This window comes from Saccoglossus kowalevskii, chromosome 11 (assembly GCF_978046115.1).
Source record: "Saccoglossus kowalevskii chromosome 11, keSacKowa6.1, whole genome shotgun sequence".
In the NCBI taxonomy this organism is placed as follows: domain Eukaryota; kingdom Metazoa; phylum Hemichordata; class Enteropneusta; family Harrimaniidae; genus Saccoglossus; species Saccoglossus kowalevskii.
In genome coordinates, this window is record NC_140651.1 from 27,345,406 (window position 1) to 27,367,320 (window position 21,915).

Genomic DNA, 21,915 nt, shown 5'->3' on the forward strand with positions numbered 1-21,915 from the left:
GGAGGCAGCAATTATGAACAAACAATTAAACAGCAATGGTACAGTTCTATAACTACACTGTTAACCGAAATAAACCAACCACAAATTATCGAAACAACCACCATATATTTTTCTCCCTTAATATTTTTTTTTTTCATTCCTTTTCCATGTTTTATTGATTTATAATGCTTATTTTTTTTTATTAATATCATCACCAGTTTTTTCAATTGTTTTTTTTTTAAACCATTGTGGTGCTTCCGATACTAGTTTGCTGATAGTTGTTAGAAGGGAATTTTTGTGATGTTGATTGGTACACTCAAAAGCAATATCGCATGTGCAATTTACGTTACACTCCAAAACGGCATGCGTGCGCATGCGAAACACCATATCTTCGACTTCTGGGGAAGTCGTCAACTAGTATCCCACCAGTCATTAATTACTCCGTACACGCTTCCACACTGATTGGGTCGCTGTAGTAGAGCATACAACAACGCCAATTTGGTTCGCTGTCTACAACATGCACTAATAAAACTCTGCATTCTGTAACGCCGTTATATACTGTTCCTGTGCATCCAAATAAATCGGTCTGTCTACGCTCGTGTTCCAGTGCACTTCGCTTCATAAATTAGAATGAAACATGTCAGCAGCAGAAATTTTGCGTTCGTAAACAGCGCCCCTTAGCCCGTGCTAAGGACTGGCCCTCCCAATGCATGGATGCAATTGGGTCTAGTCAAAACATCAGCTAAAATCTTAGCCAGTACTTCATGTAGCATGAACACTATTATTGTACAGCATTATAATTTGTATTTGTATTTATGTTCCTTACCATACAAAGACCCTCTGAAGGTTCTTTAGTAGTGTAATAAAGTTATTATTAGTTATTATTATTATAATACCGTGAACAAACAAACATGCCATTCACTGCTAAGTCAGCTAGCTACACACATGGAGCTCTATGCTAGGACCCCCCCCCCATATAACTTACTGAACCACCCAACACCGTTTTGTACACATGCAGTAGTCGTGGAATATTTTCAGATAATTTTCATATCACATTAAACCATTCATAATAGAGAAAATAGCAAAATATAAAAATAAAGCAGAGCATCATGGGTATTTTTTAGTTGACTGTGTCTTAGCCACTTTAAAATCACCTTCCATCAACCCTTCAACATAAACTTCTACAGTTTATAACACATGTTATGAAAAGTTACTGGTTAAGTATTTCAATTTAAAATGTTATAGTTTGGGTGTATTTGAAGACTAAACTTTAGTTTTTTGTCATTATTAAAATGGAAATTTTGTTTATGTTTGAGCTTAACCCCACTCATAAAGACAGGCTCATTTTCGAATTAATAACTCGCTGTTTATGTGACTTTTTGGAGTAACTCCCTGTGACTTTTTGGAGTAACCAGCTGTTTATGTGACTTTTTTTGGTGGAAAGTCAGTTGCTGAGTATTTTTGGGGTTGCACCCTTTTCGAAGGTTCAGTAGTGAATGTCTTGTTTGTTTGTTCAAGGTATTAAAATGCTGGACATTGCCTTTATAAGAACAGTATGTAGTACAGAGTCTCATTGTCAGTCCATTTTTATCTCAAGAAGTTTAGTATAGTTATGAATAAGAATAGTTATGAATATAATAGTTAAATTTTCAAATGGACATCAAGTACAATGGTATTTTGGGTGATTAGCCTGGGCTCAATGTTTGCACACACTTCATTAGCACCTGTGATAAGGGTCTAGACCGAATTTTGAAAACGAGTCATCTTCTATGTTCAATAACCTATTGCATTATACTATATATTATTAAGTCAACAGTATCAAGTGCATGATTTGTTGTGATTTTAAAAACAAATTAACCCAAAACGTCGTATTTTTTCAAGATATATAATTCCATATTTCAAATTTTTCAAAATCTTGTATTTTACGTTTACCTACAATTGTACTGGCTTAAAATTGAAGCAAACTGAAGCGAGTGAGGAAAAAGAGGAGAGCTGTCAATCCCCATGTGCCATTACCGGGTATATCTGTGACATGAAAAAAAAAATGACCATTTTATTCATGTAATGAAAAATAAAATGATCATTATAATACCCATTAAAAAAATAGATTGTCACCCACTCCATCATTAAATAAAAAATTACTATTATTCTGACCAGTGTAAAAATAGTGGTCATTATAACTACCAGTTTGAAAATACTGGTCAATATTTTGACCATTAAAAAATTTCTGGTTGGTATTCTGGCCATTAAGAAAATAGTGGCCATTACAATGGCCAGAAGTGACTTTTCAAAGGGGTCTGAGGGGTGAAAAAAACAGAGTTAAAGTGAAATGAAAAATTATTATAACCTCCTCACTAGCCTAAAAGTATGAATAAATATTCAAAAGTTGTGAAAATTAAATCTTTCCGAAACGCGACGGAATTTCCGAAAGTTATCCGGACGCTGTTTTATATACTTTATTTCTGACTCAAAGGTCCATAGAGAAATTACTTTAGAAATGTTATTATTTGTGAGAAGGTGTCACCAAAAACTTTACCTTAAAAATAAATCACTGTTTATACAATTACCAATTATACTAATGTCAAGAATTCCTATGAAGTGTTGAACAGTTGAAAATATTTCTTCTGACACAATTACTGCTTGTACTGTTACCTCTTGCATTGTTAAATGCATTGTAGCTAAGGCTTTTGACTGCAGCCCCTCCCCCCTTTAACATGGCAGGTACATCAAGAAGATATTGGTTGATTCATAAAGTTCAGTATAAATTCCAGGCTAATAGTGAACATCAGATTCAAGATATCCAACACACTGGCTGTACCACTTTATTCATACCACGTTGAATGTTTTCTTTTCAGCTGTATGACCTGATGACAATGGCATTCAAATACCAAGTGTCTCTGTGTCTTAAACCAACTGATCTACTCCTAGTCACTTTCAATCACATGGATGCTATTCGTATATTTGTAGAAGACTCTCCACCAATCAAATCGCAAGTTGACAATGTGTACAGATTACTCATCCAGGTAAAGATAACAAAGAGTTTGTCAGATGTGTTCAGAAATGGGATAATCCTCATCAAACTTGGAGACCAGTTGTGAGGTTGGGCTGTTCGTAGAATGTGATGCACTGAACATTGTGAAACATGTTTACCTTGTCCGTAACATTGTTGATGAAGATTGAAGTATAAGATAGGAAAATGTCTGTCCTCGCTGTCATCGTCGTTGTCACTGAATATATCGTGAAAATTTTTCTTATAGTACTCTCAGACTAGTTTTTATCAACTTCTTTTCAAACTTGGATACATTGGTGTGGGATCTCGGTCAAATTCACTTTTTGTATGTGTTCCATGTATATATGTTTGTTCATGTGTTTTTGTGTATACGCACATGACATGTATGAGTAGACTGTATAAATGTATGATTTTTTTACCTATTAGAAAGTATATGCACAATACATACAAATCATTGTGTACAATGTATTAAACTATGTTTTTATTTTTTTCAGCACTATGCATCTCTACCATCAGGTGAATTTCAACTCATCAGACAAACATTATTAGAATTTTTCCAAGATATGCACATTAGGGTAAGGTGTTTATACTATAGTACTTTTTGAGGCAGATGATGGGTGTACTGTGTTTACTCCAGTATAAGAGATGATAGGTGTACTGTGTTTACTCCAGTATAAGAGATGATGGGTGCACTGTATTTACTCCAGTATAAGAGATGATAGGTGTACTGTGTTTACTCCAGTATAAGAGATGATGGGTGTACTGTGTTTACTCCAGTATAAGAGATGATGGGTGTACTGTGTTTACTCCAGTATAAGAGATGATGGGTGTACTGTGTTTACTCCAGTATAAGAGATGATGGGTGTACTGTGTTTACTCCAGTATAAGAGATGATAGGTGTACTGTGTTTACTCCAGTATAAGAGATGATAGGTGTACTGTGTTTACTCCAGTATAAGAGATAATGGGTGTACTGTGTTTACTCCAGTATAAGAGATGATGGGTGTACTGTATTTACTCCAGTATAAGAGATGATGGGTGTACTGTATTTACTCCAGTATAAGAGATGATAGGTGTACTGTGTTTACTCCAGTATAAGAGATGATGGGTGTACTGTGTTTACTCCAGTATAAGAGATGATGGGTGTACTGTGTTTACTCCAGTATAAGAGATGATGGGTGTACTGTGTTTACTCCAGTATAAGAGATGATGTGTGTACTGTGTTTACTCCAGTATAAGAGATGATGGGTGTACTGTGTTTACTCCAGTATAAGAGATGATGGGTGTACTGTGTTTACTCCAGTATAAGAGATGATGGGTGTACTGTGTTTACTCCAGTATAAGAGATGATGGGTGTACTGTGTTTACTCCAGTATAAGAGATGATGTGTGTACTGTGTTTACTCCAGTATAAGAGATGATGGGTGTACTGTGTTTACTCCAGTATAAGAGATGATGGGTGTACTGTGTTTACTCCAGTATAAGAGATGATGGGTGTACTGTGTTTACTCCAGTATAAGAGATGATGGGTGTACTGTGTTTACTCCAGTATAAAAGATGATGGGTGTACTGTGTTTACTCCAGTATAAGAGATGATGGGTGTACTGTGTTTACTCCAGTATAAGAGATGATGGGTGTACTGTGTTTACTCCAGTATAAGAGATGATGGGTGTACTGTGTTTACTCCAGTATAAAAGATGATGGGTGTACTGTGTTTACTCCAGTATAAGAGATGATGGGTGTACTGTGTTTACTCCAGTATAAGAGATGATGGGTGTACTGTGTTTACTCCAGTATAAGAGATGATGGGTGTACTGTGTTTACTCCAGTATAAGAGATGATGGGTGTACTGTGTTTACTCCAGTATAAGAGATGATGGGTGTACTGTGTTTACTCCAGTATAAGAGATGATGGGTGTACTGTGTTTACTCCAGTATAAGAGATGATGGGTGTACTGTGTTTACTCCAGTATAAGAGATGATGGGTGTACTGTGTTTACTCCAGTATAAGAGATGATGGGTGTACTGTGTTTACTCCAGTATAAGAGATGATGGGTGTACTGTGTTTACTCCAGTATAAGAGTGTAAGCACACATTGCATTTATTGTATGCTGGATCATTAAACTTTGACTTATTTAGTTTATGCATTACTAATAGAGCAAATATGGTATTATTTACACAATATTATAGCCAGTGACAAAGAAATTTGTCTTTTTCACTCATTCTGGACAATCACTAATCAAGCATCCATATCTTGGACATGTTCTTAATAAATGACCCTGTGACGTCACCTGCACATTTGGAGTTGGACTTTGAATACTACTCTAAATTAAACAATAAAATATAAAAAATAATGTTATTACAAGACGCCAATAGATGTAAAGTTATGAATTCAGTTGTGTTACCATGAACATTGAAGTATGAAATCTGAATAATTGTTTCCTTAATTATTACTCAGGTCTATTTATATATAGACTAATTTACAAACTCCTCATAGTTGATAATGCTACTGTCATTGTAGGTATCCATCTTTCTGAAAGACAAAGTACAGAACTCCAACGGTAGATTTGCATTGCCCACCGGTGGTCCTGTACCTTATGGATCCGAAATACCAGGAACTATCAGGTACGTCTTATTCTCATCCACATTATCGTGTGTGCTCATTTACTCCACTATGTAATTATCCATGTGGGTTCTATACTAGTCAATAGTGTTTCTACACTAAATATTTGTGCTATATATGTACATGTGGTTGTCAGTTCATTAGATTTCAACGTTCGTAATTAAGCATGTCGTACATACTTGAAATGAATGTAGCATCATGGAATGCCGTTTGTAATTAGCTCAGTACATGTTTCATGTACATGTACATGTTTCATCATAGGCTGTATATACATATACAAGGTTTCAAATTAGGAAAACTTGAGAATAATTTTGTTTTCAAATTTTCTATTTCTGTTTTCTTTGAAGATATTTTTCCGACAATACGCAAGCTAAATCATCAGATTTCCAAGTTCGTGGTAAATATGTAGCTTCATTACGAGAAGGATCGCACGAGATGAAAGGCGACCGAGTAACTAAACTAGGCACCAATATGTACAATGTGGCTAGGCCGGTTGAAACGCAGATATCTGGTGGTGCTCTGAGAGGAGCTTCCGCATCTTCGGACGTGGTGAGTCTCACTGTAATGATATAGACTGTAAACCGAGTCAGGAATCATGAAGTTTTGTCACAGTGAACATTTCACTGGGGTAAGTCAGGACAGAGAATCACAGTGAACATTTCACTGGGGTAAGTCAGGACAGAGAGTCACAGTGAACATTTAACTGAGGTTCCTCAGGACAGAGAGTCACAGTGAACATTTCACTGAGGTTCCTCAGGACAGAGAGTCACAGTGAACATTTCACTGAGGTTCCTCAGAACAGAGAGTCACAGTGAACATTTCATTGAGGTTTCTCAGGACAGAGAGTCACAGTGAAAATTTCACTGAGGTTCCTCAGGACAGAGAGTCACAGTGAACATTTCACTGAGGTTCCTCAGGACAGAGAGTCACAGTGAACATTTCATTGAGGTTCCTCAGGACAGTGAGTCACAGTGAACATTTCACTAGGGTTCCTCAAGACAGAGAGTCACAGTGAACATTTCACTGAGGTTCCTCAGGACAGAGAGTCACAGTGAACATTTCACTGAGGTTCCTCAGAACAGAGAGTCACAGTGAACATTTCATTGAGGTTTCTCAGGACAGAGAGTCACAGTGAAAATTTCACTGAGGTTCCTCAGGACAGAGAGTCACAGTGAACATTTCACTGAGGTTCCTCAGGACAGAGAGTCACAGTGAACATTTCATTGAGGTTCCTCAGGACAGTGAGTCACAGTGAACATTTCACTAGGGTTCCTCAAGACAGAGAGTCACAGTGAACATTTCACTGAGGTTCCTCAGGATAGAGAGTCACAGTGAACATTTAACTGAGGTTCCTCAGGACAGAGAGTCACAGTGAACATTTCACTGAGGTTCCTCAGGACAGAGAGTCACAGTGAACATTTAACTGAGGTTCCTCAGGACAGAGAGTCACAGTGAACATTTAACTGAGGTTCCTCAGGACAGAGAGTCACAGTGAACATTTTATTGAGGTTCCTCAGGACAGAGAGTCACAGTGAACATTTCACTGAGGTTCCTCAGGACAGAGAGTCACAGTGAACATTTCAATGGGGTTCCTCAGGACAGAGAGTCACAGTGAACATTTAACTGAAGTTCCTCAAGACAGAGAGTCACAGTGAACATTTAACTGAGGTTCCTCAGGACAGAGAGTCACAGTGAACATTTCACTAAGGTTCCTCAGGACAGTGAGTCACAGTGAACATTTCACTGAGGTTTCTCAGGACAGAGAGTCACAGTGAATATTTAACTGAGGTTCCTCAGGACAGAGAGTCACAGTGAACATTTCACTGAGGTTCCTCAGGACAGAGAGTCACAGTGAACATTTAACTGAGGTTCCTCAGGACAGAGAGTCACAGTGAACATTTAACTGAGGTTCCTCAGGACAGAGAGTCACAGTGAACATTTTATTGAGGTTCCTCAGGACAGAGAGTCACAGTGAACATTTCACTGAGGTTCCTCAGGACAGAGAGTCACAGTGAACATTTCAATGGGGTTCCTCAGGACAGAGAGTCACAGTGAACATTTAACTGAAGTTCCTCAAGACAGAGAGTCACAGTGAACATTTAACTGAGGTTCCTCAGGACAGAGAGTCACAGTGAACATTTCACTAAGGTTCCTCAGGACAGTGAGTCACAGTGAACATTTCACTGAGGTTTCTCAGGACAGAGAGTCACAGTGAACATTTCACTGGGGTTACTCAGGACAGAGAGTCACAGTGAACATTTCACTGAGGTTCCTCAGGACAGAGAGTCACAGTGAACATTTAACTGAGGTTCCTCAGGACAGAGAGTCACAGTGAACATTTAACTGAGGTTCCTCAGGACAGAGAGTCACAGTGAACATTTAACTGAGGTTCCTCAGGACAGAGAGTCACAGTGAACATTTCATTGAGGTTCCTCAGGACAGAGAGTCACAGTGAACATTTCACTGAGGTTCCTCAGGACAGAGAATCACAGTGAACATTTCACTGGGGTTCCTCAGGACAGAGAGTCACAGTGAACATTTAACTGAAGTTCCTCAAGACAGAGAGTCACAGTGAACATTTAACTGAGGTTCCTCAGGACAGAGAGTCACAGTGAACATTTCACTAAGGTTCCCCAGGACAGAGAGTCACAGTGAACATTTCACTGGGGTTACTCAGGACAGAGAGTCACAGTGAACATTTCACTGGGGTTCCTCAGGACAGAGAGTCACAGTGAACATTTCACTGAGGTTCCTCAGGACAGAGAGTCACAGTGAACATTTAACTGAGGTTCCTCAGGACAGAGAGTCACAGTGAACATTTCACTGAGGTTCCTCAGGACAGAGAGTCACAGTGAACATTTCACTAAGGTTCCTCAGGACAGAGAGTCACAGTGAACATTTCACTGGGGTTACTCAGGACAGAGAGTCACAGTGAACATTTCACTGGGGTTCCCCAGGACAGAGAGTCACAGTGAACATTTCACTGAGGTTCCTCAGGACAGAGAGTCACAGTGAACATTTAACTGACGTTCCTCAGGACAGAGAGCCACAGTGAACATTTCACTGGGGTTCCTCAGGACAGAGAGTCACAGTGAACATTTAACTGAGGTTCCTCAGGACAGAGAGTCACAGTGAACATTTCACTGAGGTTCCTCAGGACAGAGAGTCACAGTGAACATTTCACTGAGGTTCCTCAGGACAGAGAGTCACAGTGAACATTTAACTGAGGTTCCTCAGGACAGAGAGTCACAGTGAACATTTAACTGAGGTTCCTCAGGACAGAGAGTCACAGTGAACATTTCACTGAGGTTCCTCAGGACAGAGAGTCACAGTGAAAGTTTAACTGAGGTTCCTCAGGACAGAGAGTCACAGTGAACATTTCACTAAGGTTCCTCAGGACAGTGAGTCACAGTGAACATTTCACTGGGGTTACTCAGGACAGAGAGTCACAGTGAACATTTCACTGAGGTTCCTCAGGACAGAGAGTCACAGTGAACATTTAACTGAGGTTCCTCAGGACAGAGTCACAGTGAACATTTAACTGAGGTTCCTCAGGACAGAGAGTCACAGTGAACATTTTATTGAGGTTCCTCAGGACAGAGAGTCACAGTGAACATTTCACTGAGGTTCCTCAGGACAGAGAGTCACAGTGAACATTTCAATGGGGTTCCTCAGGACAGAGAGTCACAGTGAACATTTAACTGAAGTTCCTCAAGACAGAGAGTCACAGTGAACATTTAACTGAGGTTCCTCAGGACAGAGAGTCACAGTGAACATTTCACTAAGGTTCCTCAGGACAGTGAGTCACAGTGAACATTTCACTGAGGTTTCTCAGGACAGAGAGTCACAGTGAATATTTAACTGAGGTTCCTCAGGACAGAGAGTCACAGTGAACATTTCACTGAGGTTCCTCAGGACAGAGAGTCACAGTGAACATTTAACTGAGGTTCCTCAGGACAGAGAGTCACAGTGAACATTTAACTGAGGTTCCTCAGGACAGAGAGTCACAGTGAACATTTTATTGAGGTTCCTCAGGACAGAGAGTCACAGTGAACATTTCACTGAGGTTCCTCAGGACAGAGAGTCACAGTGAACATTTCAATGGGGTTCCTCAGGACAGAGAGTCACAGTGAACATTTAACTGAGGTTCCTCAGGACAGAGAGTCACAGTGAACATTTAACTGAGGTTCCTCAGGACAGAGAGTCACAGTGAACATTTAACTGAGGTTCCTCAGGACAGAGAGTCACAGTGAACATTTAACTGAGGTTCCTCAGGACAGAGAGTCACAGTGAACATTTCATTGAGGTTCCTCAGGACAGAGAGTCACAGTGAACATTTCACTGAGGTTCCTCAGGACAGAGAATCACAGTGAACATTTCACTGGGGTTCCGCAGGACAGAGAGTCACAGTGAACATTTAACTGAAGTTCCTCAAGACAGAGAGTCACAGTGAACATTTAACTGAGGTTCCTCAGGACAGAGAGTCACAGTGAACATTTCACTAAGGTTCCCCAGGACAGAGAGTCACAGTGAACATTTCACTGGGGTTACTCAGGACAGAGAGTCACAGTGAACATTTCACTGGGGTTCCTCAGGACAGAGAGTCACAGTGAACATTTCACTGAGGTTCCTCAGGACAGAGAGTCACAGTGAACATTTAACTGAGGTTCCTCAGGACAGAGAGTCACAGTGAACATTTCACTGAGGTTCCTCAGGACAGAGAGTCACAGTGAACATTTCACTAAGGTTCCTCAGGACAGAGAGTCACAGTGAACATTTCACTGGGGTTACTCAGGACAGAGAGTCACAGTGAACATTTCACTGGGGTTCCCCAGGACAGAGAGTCACAGTGAACATTTCACTGAGGTTCCTCAGGACAGAGAGTCACAGTGAACATTTAACTGACGTTCCTCAGGACAGAGAGTCACAGTGAACATTTCACTGGGGTTCCTCAGGACAGAGAGTCACAGTGAACATTTAACTGAGGTTCCTCAGGACAGAGAGTCACAGTGAACATTTCACTGAGGTTCCTCAGGACAGAGAGTCACAGTGAACATTTCACTGAGGTTCCTCAGGACAGAGAGTCACAGTGAACATTTAACTGAGGTTCCTCAGGACAGAGAGTCACAGTGAACATTTAACTGAGGTTCCTCAGGACAGAGAGTCACAGTGAACATTTCACTGAGGTTCCTCAGGACAGAGAGTCACAGTGAAAGTTTAACTGAGGTTCCTCAGGACAGAGAGTCACAGTGAACATTTCACTAAGGTTCCTCAGGACAGTGAGTCACAGTGAACATTTCACTGGGGTTACTCAGGACAGAGAGTCACAGTGAACATTTCACTGAGGTTCCTCAGGACAGAGAGTCACAGTGAACATTTAACTGAGGTTCCTCAGGACAGAGAGTCACAGTGAACATTTCACTGAGGTTCCTCAGGACAGAGAGTCACAGTGAACATTTCCCTGGGGTTCCTCGGGACAGAGAGTCACAGTGAACATTTAACTGAAGTTCCTCAAGACAGAGAGTCACAGTGAACATTTAACTGAGGTTCCTCAGGACAGAGAGTCACAGTGAACATTTCACTAAGGTTCCTCAGGACAGAGAGTCACAGTGAACATTTCACTGGGGTTACTCAGGACAGAGAGTCACAGTGAACATTTCACTGGGGTTCCTCAGGACAGAGAGTCACAGTGAACATTTCACTGGGGTTCCTCAGGACAGAGAGTCACAGTGAACATTTAACTGAGGTTCCTCAGAACAGAGAGTCACAGTGAACATTTCACTGGGGTTCCTCAGGACAGAGAGTCACAGTGAACATTTCACTGGGGTTCCTCAGGACAGAGAGTCACAGTGAACATTTAACTGAGGTTCCTCAGGACAGAGAGTCACAGTGAACATTTAACTGAGGTTCCTCAGGACAGAGAGTCACAGTGAACATTTCACTGAGGTTCCTCAGGACAGAGAGTCACAGTGAACATTTCACTGAGGTTCCTCAGGACAGAGAGTCACAGTGAACATTTCACTGGGGTTCCTCAGGACAGAGAGTCACAGTGAACATTTAACTGAGGTTCCTCAGGACAGAGAGTCACAGTGAACATTTCACTAAGGTTCCTCAGGACAGAGAGTCACAGTGAACATTTCACTGGGGTTACTCAGGACAGAGAGTCACAGTGAACATTTCACTGGGGTTCCTCAGGACAGAGAGTCACAGTGAACATTTCACTGGGGTTCCTCAGGACAGAGAGTCACAGTGAACATTTAACTGAGGTTCCTCAGGACAGAGAGTCACAGTGAACATTTCACTGGGGTTCCTCAGGACAGAGAGTCACAGTGAACATTTAACTGAGGTTCCTCAGGACAGAGAGTCACAGTGAACATTTAACTGAGGTTCCTCAGGACAGAGAGTCACGGTGAACATTTCACTGGGGTTCCTCAGGACAGAGAGTCACAGTGAACATTTCACTGGGGTTCCTCAGGACAGAGAGTCACAGTGAACATTTCACTGGGGTTCCTCAGGACAGAGAGTCACAGTGAACATTTAACTGAGGTTCCTCAGGACAGAGTCACAGTGAACATTTCACTAAGGTTCCTCAGGACAGAGAGTCACAGTGAACATTTAACTGAGGTTCCTCAGGACAGAGAGTCACAGTGAACATTTCACTGAGGTTCCTCAGGACAGAGAGTCACAGTGAACATTTAACTGAGGTTCCTCAGGACAGAGAGTCACAGTGAACATTTAACTGAGGTTCCTCAGGACAGAGAGTCACAGTGAACATTTTATTGAGGTTCCTCAGGACAGAGAGTCACAGTGAACATTTCACTGAGGTTCCTCAGGACAGAGAGTCACAGTGAACATTTCAATGGGGTTCCTCAGGACAGAGAGTCACAGTGAACATTTAACTGAAGTTCCTCAAGACAGAGAGTCACAGTGAACATTTAACTGAGGTTCCTCAGGACAGAGAGTCACAGTGAACATTTCACTAAGGTTCCTCAGGACAGTGAGTCACAGTGAACATTTCACTGAGGTTTCTCAGGACAGAGAGTCACAGTGAACATTTCACTGGGGTTACTCAGGACAGAGAGTCACAGTGAACATTTCACTGGGGTTCCCCAGGACAGAGAGTCACAGTGAACATTTCACTGAGGTTCCTCAGGACAGAGAGTCACAGTGAACATTTAACTGACGTTCCTCAGGACAGAGAGTCACAGTGAACATTTCACTGGGGTTCCTCAGGACAGAGAGTCACAGTGAACATTTAACTGAGGTTCCTCAGGACAGAGAGTCACAGTGAACATTTCACTGAGGTTCCTCAGGACAGAGAGTCACAGTGAACATTTCACTGAGGTTCCTCAGGACAGAGAGTCACAGTGAACATTTAACTGAGGTTCCTCAGGACAGAGAGTCACAGTGAACATTTAACTGAGGTTCCTCAGGACAGAGAGTCACAGTGAACATTTCACTGAGGTTCCTCAGGACAGAGAGTCACAGTGAAAGTTTAACTGAGGTTCCTCAGGACAGAGAGTCACAGTGAACATTTCACTAAGGTTCCTCAGGACAGTGAGTCACAGTGAACATTTCACTGGGGTTACTCAGGACAGAGAGTCACAGTGAACATTTCACTGAGGTTCCTCAGGACAGAGAGTCACAGTGAACATTTAACTGAGGTTCCTCAGGACAGAGAGTCACAGTGAACATTTCACTGAGGTTCCTCAGGACAGATAGTCACAGTGAACATTTCCCTGGGGTTCCTCGGGACAGAGAGTCACAGTGAACATTTAACTGAAGTTCCTCAAGACAGAGAGTCACAGTGAACATTTAACTGAGGTTCCTCAGGACAGAGAGTCACAGTGAACATTTCACTAAGGTTCCTCAGGACAGAGAGTCACAGTGAACATTTCACTGGGGTTACTCAGGACAGAGAGTCACAGTGAACATTTCACTGGGGTTCCTCAGGACAGAGAGTCACAGTGAACATTTCACTGGGGTTCCTCAGGACAGAGAGTCACAGTGAACATTTAACTGAAGTTCCTCAGAACAGAGAGTCACAGTGAACATTTCACTGGGGTTCCTCAGGACAGAGAGTCACAGTGAACATTTCACTGGGGTTCCTCAGGACAGAGAGTCACAGTGAACATTTAACTGAGGTTCCTCAGGACAGAGAGTCACAGTGAACATTTCACTGGGGTTACTCAGGACAGAGAGTCACAGTGAACATTTCACTGGGGTTCCTCAGGACAGAGAGTCACAGTGAACATTTCACTGGGGTTCCTCAGGACAGAGAGTCACAGTGAACATTTAACTGAGGTTCCTCAGGACAGAGAGTCACAGTGAACATTTCACTGGGGTTCCTCAGGACAGAGAGTCACAGTGAACATTTAACTGAGGTTCCTCAGGACAGAGAGTCACAGTGAACATTTAACTGAGGTTCCTCAGGACAGAGAGTCACGGTGAACATTTCACTGGGGTTCCTCAGGACAGAGAGTCACAGTGAACATTTCACTGGGGTTCCTCAGGACAGAGAGTCACAGTGAACATTTCACTGGGGTTCCTCAGGACAGAGAGTCACAGTGAACATTTAACTGAGGTTCCTCAGGACAGAGTCACAGTGAACATTTCACTAAGGTTCCTCAGGACAGAGAGTCACAGTGAACATTTAACTGAGGTTCCTCAGGACAGAGAGTCACAGTGAACATTTCACTGGGGTTCCTCAGGACAGAGAGTCACAGTGAACATTTCACTGGGGTTCCTCAGGACAGAGAGTCACAGTGAACATCTCACTGAGGTTCCTCAGGACAGAGAGTCACAGTGAACATCTCACTGAGGTTCCTCAGGGCAGAGAGTCACAGTGAACATTTCATTGAGGTTCCTCAGAACAGAGAGTCACAGTGAACATTTAACTGAGGTTGCTCAGGACAGAGAGTCACAGTGAACATTTAACTGAAGTTCCTCAGGACAGAGAGTCACAGTGAACATTTCATTGAGGTTCCTCAGGACAGAGAGTCACAGTGAACATTTAACTGAGGTTCCTCAGGACAGAGAGTCACAGTGAACATTTAACTGAGGTTACTCAGGACAGAGAGTCACAGTGAACATTTCATTGAGGTTCCTCAGGACAGAGAGTCACAGTGAACATTTAACTGAGGTTCCTCAGGACAGAGAGTCACAGTGAACATTTCACTGAGGTTCCTCAGGACAGAGAGTCACAGTGAACATCTCACTGAGGTTCCTCAGGACAGAGAGTCACAGTGAACATCTCACTGAGGTTCCTCAGGGCAGAGAGTCACAGTGAACATTTCATTGAGGTTGCTCAGGACAGAGAGTCACAGTGAACATTTCACTGAGGTTCCTCAGGACAGAGAGTCACAGTGAACATTTAACTGAAGTTCCTCAGGTCAGAGAGTCACAGTGAACATTTCATTGAGGTTCCTCAGGACAGAGAGTCACAGTGAACATTTAACTGAGGTTCCTCAGGACAGAGAGTCACAGTGAACATTTAACTGAGGTTACTCAGGACAGAGAGTCACAGTGAACATTTCATTGAGGTTCCTCAGGACAGAGAGTCACAGTGAACATTTAACTGAGGTTACTCAGGACAGAAAGTCACAGTGAACATTTCACTGAGGTTCCTCGGGACAGAGAGTCACAGTGAACATCTCACTGAGGTTTCTCAGGACAGAGAGTCACAGTGAACATCTCACTGAGGTTCCTCAGGGCAGAGAGTCACAGTGAACATTTCATTAAGGTTCCTCAGGACAGAGAGTCACAGTGAACATTTAACTGAGGTTCCTCAGGACAGAGAGTCACAGTGAACATTTCACTGAGGTTCCTCAGAACAGAGAGTCACAGTGAACATTTAACTGAAGTTCCTCAGGACAGAGAGTCACAGTGAACATTTCATTGAGGTTCCTCAGGACAGAGAGTCACAGTGAACATTTCACTAAGGTTCCTCAGGACAGAGAGTCACAGTGGAGATTTAACTGAAGTTCCTCAGGACAGAGAGTCACAGTGAACATTTCACTGGGGTTCCTCAGGACAGAGAGTCACAGTGAACATTTAACTGAGGTTCCTCAGGACAGAGAGTCACAGTGAACATTTCACTGGGGTTACTCAGGACAGAGAGTCACAGTGAACATTTCACTGAGGTTCCTCAGGACAGAGAGTCACAGTGAACATTTAACTGAAGTTCCCCAGGACAGAGAGTCACAGTGAACATTTCATTGAGGTTCCTCAGGACAGAGAGTCACAGTGAACATTTCACTAAGGTTCCTCAGGACAGAGAGTCACAGTGAAGATTTAACTGAGGTTCCTCAGGACAGAGAGTCACAGTGAACATTTAACTGATGCTCCTCAGGACAGAGAGTCACAGTGAACATTTCACTGAGGTTCCTCAGGACAGAGAGTCACAGTGAACATTTAACTGAGGTTCCTCATGACAGAGAGTCACAGTGAACATTTCACTGAGGTTCCTCAGGACAGAGAGTCACAGTGAACATTTCACTGGGGTTCCTCAGGACAGAGAGTCACAGTGAACATTTAACTGAGGTTCCTCAGGACAGAGAGTCACAGTGAACATTTCACTGGGGTTCCTCAGGACAGAGAGTCACAGTGAACATTTAACTGAGGTTCCTCAGGACAGAGAGTCACAGTGAACATTTCACTGGGGTTACTCAGGACAGAGAGTCACAGTGAACATTTCACTGAGGTTCCTCAGGACAGAGAGTCACAGTGAACATTTAACTGAAGTTCCTCAAGACAGAGAGTCACAGTGAACATTTCACTGGGGTTCCTCAGGACAGAGAGTCACAGTGAACATTTAACTGAGGTTCTTCAGGACAGAGAGTCACAGTGAACATTTCACTGAGGTTCCTCAGGACAGAGAGTCACAGTGAACATTTCACTGAGGTTCCTCAGGACAGAGAGTCACAGTAAACATTTCACTGGGGTTCCTCAGGACAGAGAGTCACAGTGAACATTTAACTGAGGTTCCTCAGGACACAGAGTCACAGTGAACATTTAACTGAGGTTCCTCAGGACAGAGAGTCACAGTAAACATTTCACTGGGGTTCCTCAGGACAGTGAGTCACAGTGAAGATTTAACTGAGGTTCCTCAGGACAGAGAGTCACAGTGAACATTTAACTGAGGTTCCTCAGGACAGAGAGTCACAGTGAACATTTCACTGAGGTTCCTCAGGACAGAGAGTCACAGTGAACATTTCACTGAGGTTCCTCAGGACAGAGAGTCACAGTGAACCTTTAACTGAGGTTCCTCAGGACAGAGAGTCACAGTGAACATTTAACTGAGGTTCCTCAGGACAGAGAGTCACAGTGAACATTTCATTGAGGTTCCTCAGGACAAAGAGTCACAGTGAACATTTCACTGAGGTTCCTCAGGACAGAGAGTCACAGTGAACATTTCACTGAGGTTCCTCAGGACAGAGAGTCACAGTGAACATTTCACTGGGGTTCCTCAGGACAGAGAGTCACAGTGAACATTTAACTGAGGTTCCTCAGGACAGAGAGTCACAGTGAACATTTAACTGGGGTTCCTCAGGACAGAGAGTCACAGTGAACATTTAACTGGGGTTCCTCAGGACAGAGAGTCACAGTGAACATTTCACTGAAGTTCCTCAGGACAAAGAGTCACAGTGAACATTTAACTGAGGTTCCTCAGGACAGAGAGTCACAGTGAACATTTAACTGAGGTTCCTCAGGACAGAGAATCACAGTGAACATTTAACTGAGGTTCCTCAGGACAGAGAGTCACAGTGAACATTTAACTGAGGTTCCTCAGGACAGAGAGTCACAGTGAACATTTAACTGAGGTTCCTCAGGACAGAGAGTCACAGTGAACATTTCACTGAGGTTTCTCGGGACAGAGAGTCACAGTGAACATTTCACTGAAGTTCCTCAGAACAGAGAGTCACAGTGAACATTTCACTGAAGTTCCTCAGGACAGAGTCACAGTGAACATTTAACTGAGGTTCCTCAAGACAGAGAGTCACAGTGAACATTTCAATGGGGTTCCTCAGGACAGAGAGTCACAGTGAACATTTCACTGAGGTTCCTCAGGACAGAGAGTCACAGTGAACATTTAACTGACGTTCCTCAGGACAGAGAGTCACAGTGAACATTTCACTGGGGTTCCTCAGGACAGAGAGTCACAGTGAACATTTAACTGAGGTTCCTCAGGACAGAGAGTCACAGTGAACATTTCACTGAGGTTCCTCAGGACAGAGAGTCACAGTGAACATTTCACTGAGGTTCCTCAGGACAGAGAGTCACAGTGAACATTTAACTGAGGTTCCTCAGGACAGAGAGTCACAGTGAACATTTAACTGAGGTTCCTCAGGACAGAGAGTCACAGTGAACATTTCACTGAGGTTCCTCAGGACAGAGAGTCACAGTGAAAGTTTAACTGAGGTTCCTCAGGACAGAGAGTCACAGTGAACATTTCACTAAGGTTCCTCAGGACAGTGAGTCACAGTGAACATTTCACTGGGGTTACTCAGGACAGAGAGTCACAGTGAACATTTCACTGAGGTTCCTCAGGACAGAGAGTCACAGTGAACATTTAACTGAGGTTCCTCAGGACAGAGAGTCACAGTGAACATTTCACTGAGGTTCCTCAGGACAGAGAGTCACAGTGAACATTTCCCTGGGGTTCCTCGGGACAGAGAGTCACAGTGAACATTTAACTGAAGTTCCTCAAGACAGAGAGTCACAGTGAACATTTAACTGAGGTTCCTCAGGACAGAGAGTCACAGTGAACATTTCACTAAGGTTCCTCAGGACAGAGAGTCACAGTGAACATTTCACTGGGGTTACTCAGGACAGAGAGTCACAGTGAACATTTCACTGGGGTTCCTCAGGACAGAGAGTCACAGTGAACATTTCACTGGGGTTCCTCAGGACAGAGAGTCACAGTGAACATTTAACTGAGGTTCCTCAGAACAGAGAGTCACAGTGAACATTTCACTGGGGTTCCTCAGGACAGAGAGTCACAGTGAACATTTCACTGGGGTTCCTCAGGACAGAGAGTCACAGTGAACATTTAACTGAGGTTCCTCAGGACAGAGAGTCACAGTGAACATTTCACTGGGGTTACTCAGGACAGAGAGTCACAGTGAACATTTCACTGGGGTTCCTCAGGACAGAGAGTCACAGTGAACATTTCACTGGGGTTCCTCAGGACAGAGAGTCACAGTGAACATTTAACTGAGGTTCCTCAGGACAGAGAGTCACAGTGAACATTTCACTGGGGTTCCTCAGGACAGAGAGTCACAGTGAACATTTAACTGAGGTTCCTCAGGACAGAGAGTCACAGTGAACATTTAACTGAGGTTCCTCAGGACAGAGAGTCACGGTGAACATTTCACTGGGGTTCCTCAGGACAGAGAGTCACAGTGAACATTTCACTGGGGTTCCTCAGGACAGAGAGTCACAGTGAACATTTCACTGGGGTTCCTCAGGACAGAGAGTCACAGTGAACATTTAACTGAGGTTCCTCAGGACAGAGTCACAGTGAACATTTCACTAAGGTTCCTCAGGACAGAGAGTCACAGTGAACATTTAACTGAGGTTCCTCAGGACAGAGAGTCACAGTGAACATTTCACTGGGGTTCCTCAGGACAGAGAGTCACAGTGAACATTTCACTGGGGTTCCTCAGGACAGAGAGTCACAGTGAACATCTCACTGAGGTTCCTCAGGACAGAGAGTCACAGTGAACATCTCACTGAGGTTCCTCAGGGCAGAGAGTCACAGTGAACATTTCATTGAGGTTCCTCAGAACAGAGAGTCACAGTGAACATTTAACTGAGGTTGCTCAGGACAGAGAGTCACAGTGAACATTTAACTGAAGTTCCTCAGGACAGAGAGTCACAGTGAACATTTCATTGAGGTTCCTCAGGACAGAGAGTCACAGTGAACATTTAACTGAGGTTCCTCAGGACAGAGAGTCACAGTGAACATTTAACTGAGGTTACTCAGGACAGAGAGTCACAGTGAACATTTCATTGAGGTTCCTCAGGACAGAGAGTCACAGTGAACATTTAACTGAGGTTCCTCAGGACAGAGAGTCACAGTGAACATTTCACTGAGGTTCCTCAGGACAGAGAGTCACAGTGAACATCTCACTGAGGTTCCTCAGGACAGAGAGTCACAGTGAACATCTCACTGAGGTTCCTCAGGGCAGAGAGTCACAGTGAACATTTCATTGAGGTTGCTCAGGACAGAGAGTCACAGTGAACATTTCACTGAGGTTCCTCAGGACAGAGAGTCACAGTGAACATTTAACTGAAGTTCCTCAGGTCAGAGAGTCACAGTGAACATTTCATTGAGGTTCCTCAGGACAGAGAGTCACAGTGAACATTTAACTGAGGTTCCTCAGGACAGAGAGTCACAGTGAACATTTAACTGAGGTTACTCAGGACAGAGAGTCACAGTGAACATTTCATTGAGGTTCCTCAGGACAGAGAGTCACAGTGAACATTTAACTGAGGTTACTCAGGACAGAGAGTCACAGTGAACATTTCACTGAGGTTCCTCGGGACAGAGAGTCACAGTGAACATCTCACTGAGGTTTCTCAGGACAGAGAGTCACAGTGAACATCTCACTGAGGTTCCTCAGGGCAGAGAGTCACAGTGAACATTTCATTAAGGTTCCTCAGGACAGAGAGTCACAGTGAACATTTAACTGAGGTTCCTCAGGACAGAGAGTCACAGTGAACATTTCACTGAGGTTCCTCAGAACAGAGAGTCACAGTGAACATTTAACTGAAGTTCCTCAGGACAGAGAGTCACAGTGAACATTTCATTGAGGTTCCTCAGGACAGAGAGTCACAGTGAACATTTCACTAAGGTTCCTCAGGACAGAGAGTCACAGTGGAGATTTAACTGAAGTTCCTCAGGACAGAGAGTCACAGTGAACATTTCACTGGAGTTCCTCAGGACAGAGAGTCACAGTGAACATTTAACTGAGGTTCCTCAGGACAGAGAGTCACAGTGAACATTTCACTGGGGTTACTCAGGACAGAGAGTCACAGTGAACATTTCACTGAGGTTCCTCAGGACAGAGAGTCACAGTGAACATTTAACTGAAGTTCCCCAGGACAGAGAGTCACAGTGAACATTTCATTGAGGTTCCTCAGGACAGAGAGTCACAGTGAACATTTCACTAAGGTTCCTCAGGACAGAGAGTCACAGTGAAGATTTAACTGAGGTTCCTCAGGACAGAGAGTCACAGTGAACATTTAACTGATGCTCCTCAGGACAGAGAGTCACAGTGAACATTTCACTGAGGTTCCTCAGGACAGAGAGTCACAGTGAACATTTAACTGAGGTTCCTCATGACAGAGAGTCACAGTGAACATTTCACTGAGGTTCCTCAGGACAGAGAGTCACAGTGAACATTTCACTGGGGTTCCTCAGGACAGAAAGTCACAGTGAACATTTAACTGAGGTTCCTCAGGACAGAGAGTCACAGTGAACATTTCACTGGGGTTCCTCAGGACAGAGAGTCACAGTGAACATTTAACTGAGGTTCCTCAGGACAGAGAGTCACAGTGAACATTTCACTGGGGTTACTCAGGACAGAGAGTCACAGTGAACATTTCACTGAGGTTCCTCAGGACAGAGAGTCACAGTGAACATTTAACTGAAGTTCCTCAAGACAGAGAGTCACAGTGAACATTTCACTGGGGTTCCTCAGGACAGAGAGTCACAGTGAACATTTAACTGAGGTTCTTCAGGACAGAGAGTCACAGTGAACATTTCACTGAGGTTCCTCAGGACAGAGAGTCACAGTGAACATTTCACTGGGGTTCCTCAGGACAGAGAGTCACAGTGAACATTTCACTGGGGTTCCTCAGGACAGAGAGTCACAGTGAACATTTAACTGAGGTTCCTCAGGACAGAGTCACAGTGAACATTTCACTAAGGTTCCTCAGGACAGAGAGTCACAGTGAACATTTAACTGAGGTTCCTCAGGACAGAGAGTCACAGTGAACATTTCACTGGGGTTCCTCAGGACAGAGAGTCACAGTGAACATTTCACTGGGGTTCCTCAGGACAGAGAGTCACAGTGAACATCTCACTGAGGTTCCTCAGGACAGAGAGTCACAGTGAACATCTCACTGAGGTTCCTCAGGGCAGAGAGTCACAGTGAACATTTCATTGAGGTTCCTCAGAACAGAGAGTCACAGTGAACATTTAACTGAGGTTGCTCAGGACAGAGAGTCACAGTGAACATTTAACTGAAGTTCCTCAGGACAGAGAGTCACAGTGAACATTTCATTGAGGTTCCTCAGG

General features: G+C 43.3%; 1 protein-coding gene across 2 annotated transcripts in view; it reads left to right on the forward strand.

Moving 5' to 3' along the window:
- Positions 1–21,915, forward strand: part of LOC100378833 (protein OSCP1-like) — an 84,899-nt gene that overhangs the window by 24,528 nt on the left and 38,456 nt on the right. For both annotated transcript variants that reach the window (XM_085505088.1, XM_085505087.1), the window contains exons 3-6: positions 2,835–3,002; positions 3,484–3,564; positions 5,508–5,611; positions 5,957–6,158. In XM_085505088.1, coding sequence (XP_085361214.1) covers positions 2,835–3,002; positions 3,484–3,564; positions 5,508–5,611; positions 5,957–6,158 — 555 coding nt within the window. The remainder of the gene's footprint in view (positions 1–2,834; positions 3,003–3,483; positions 3,565–5,507; positions 5,612–5,956; positions 6,159–21,915) is intronic.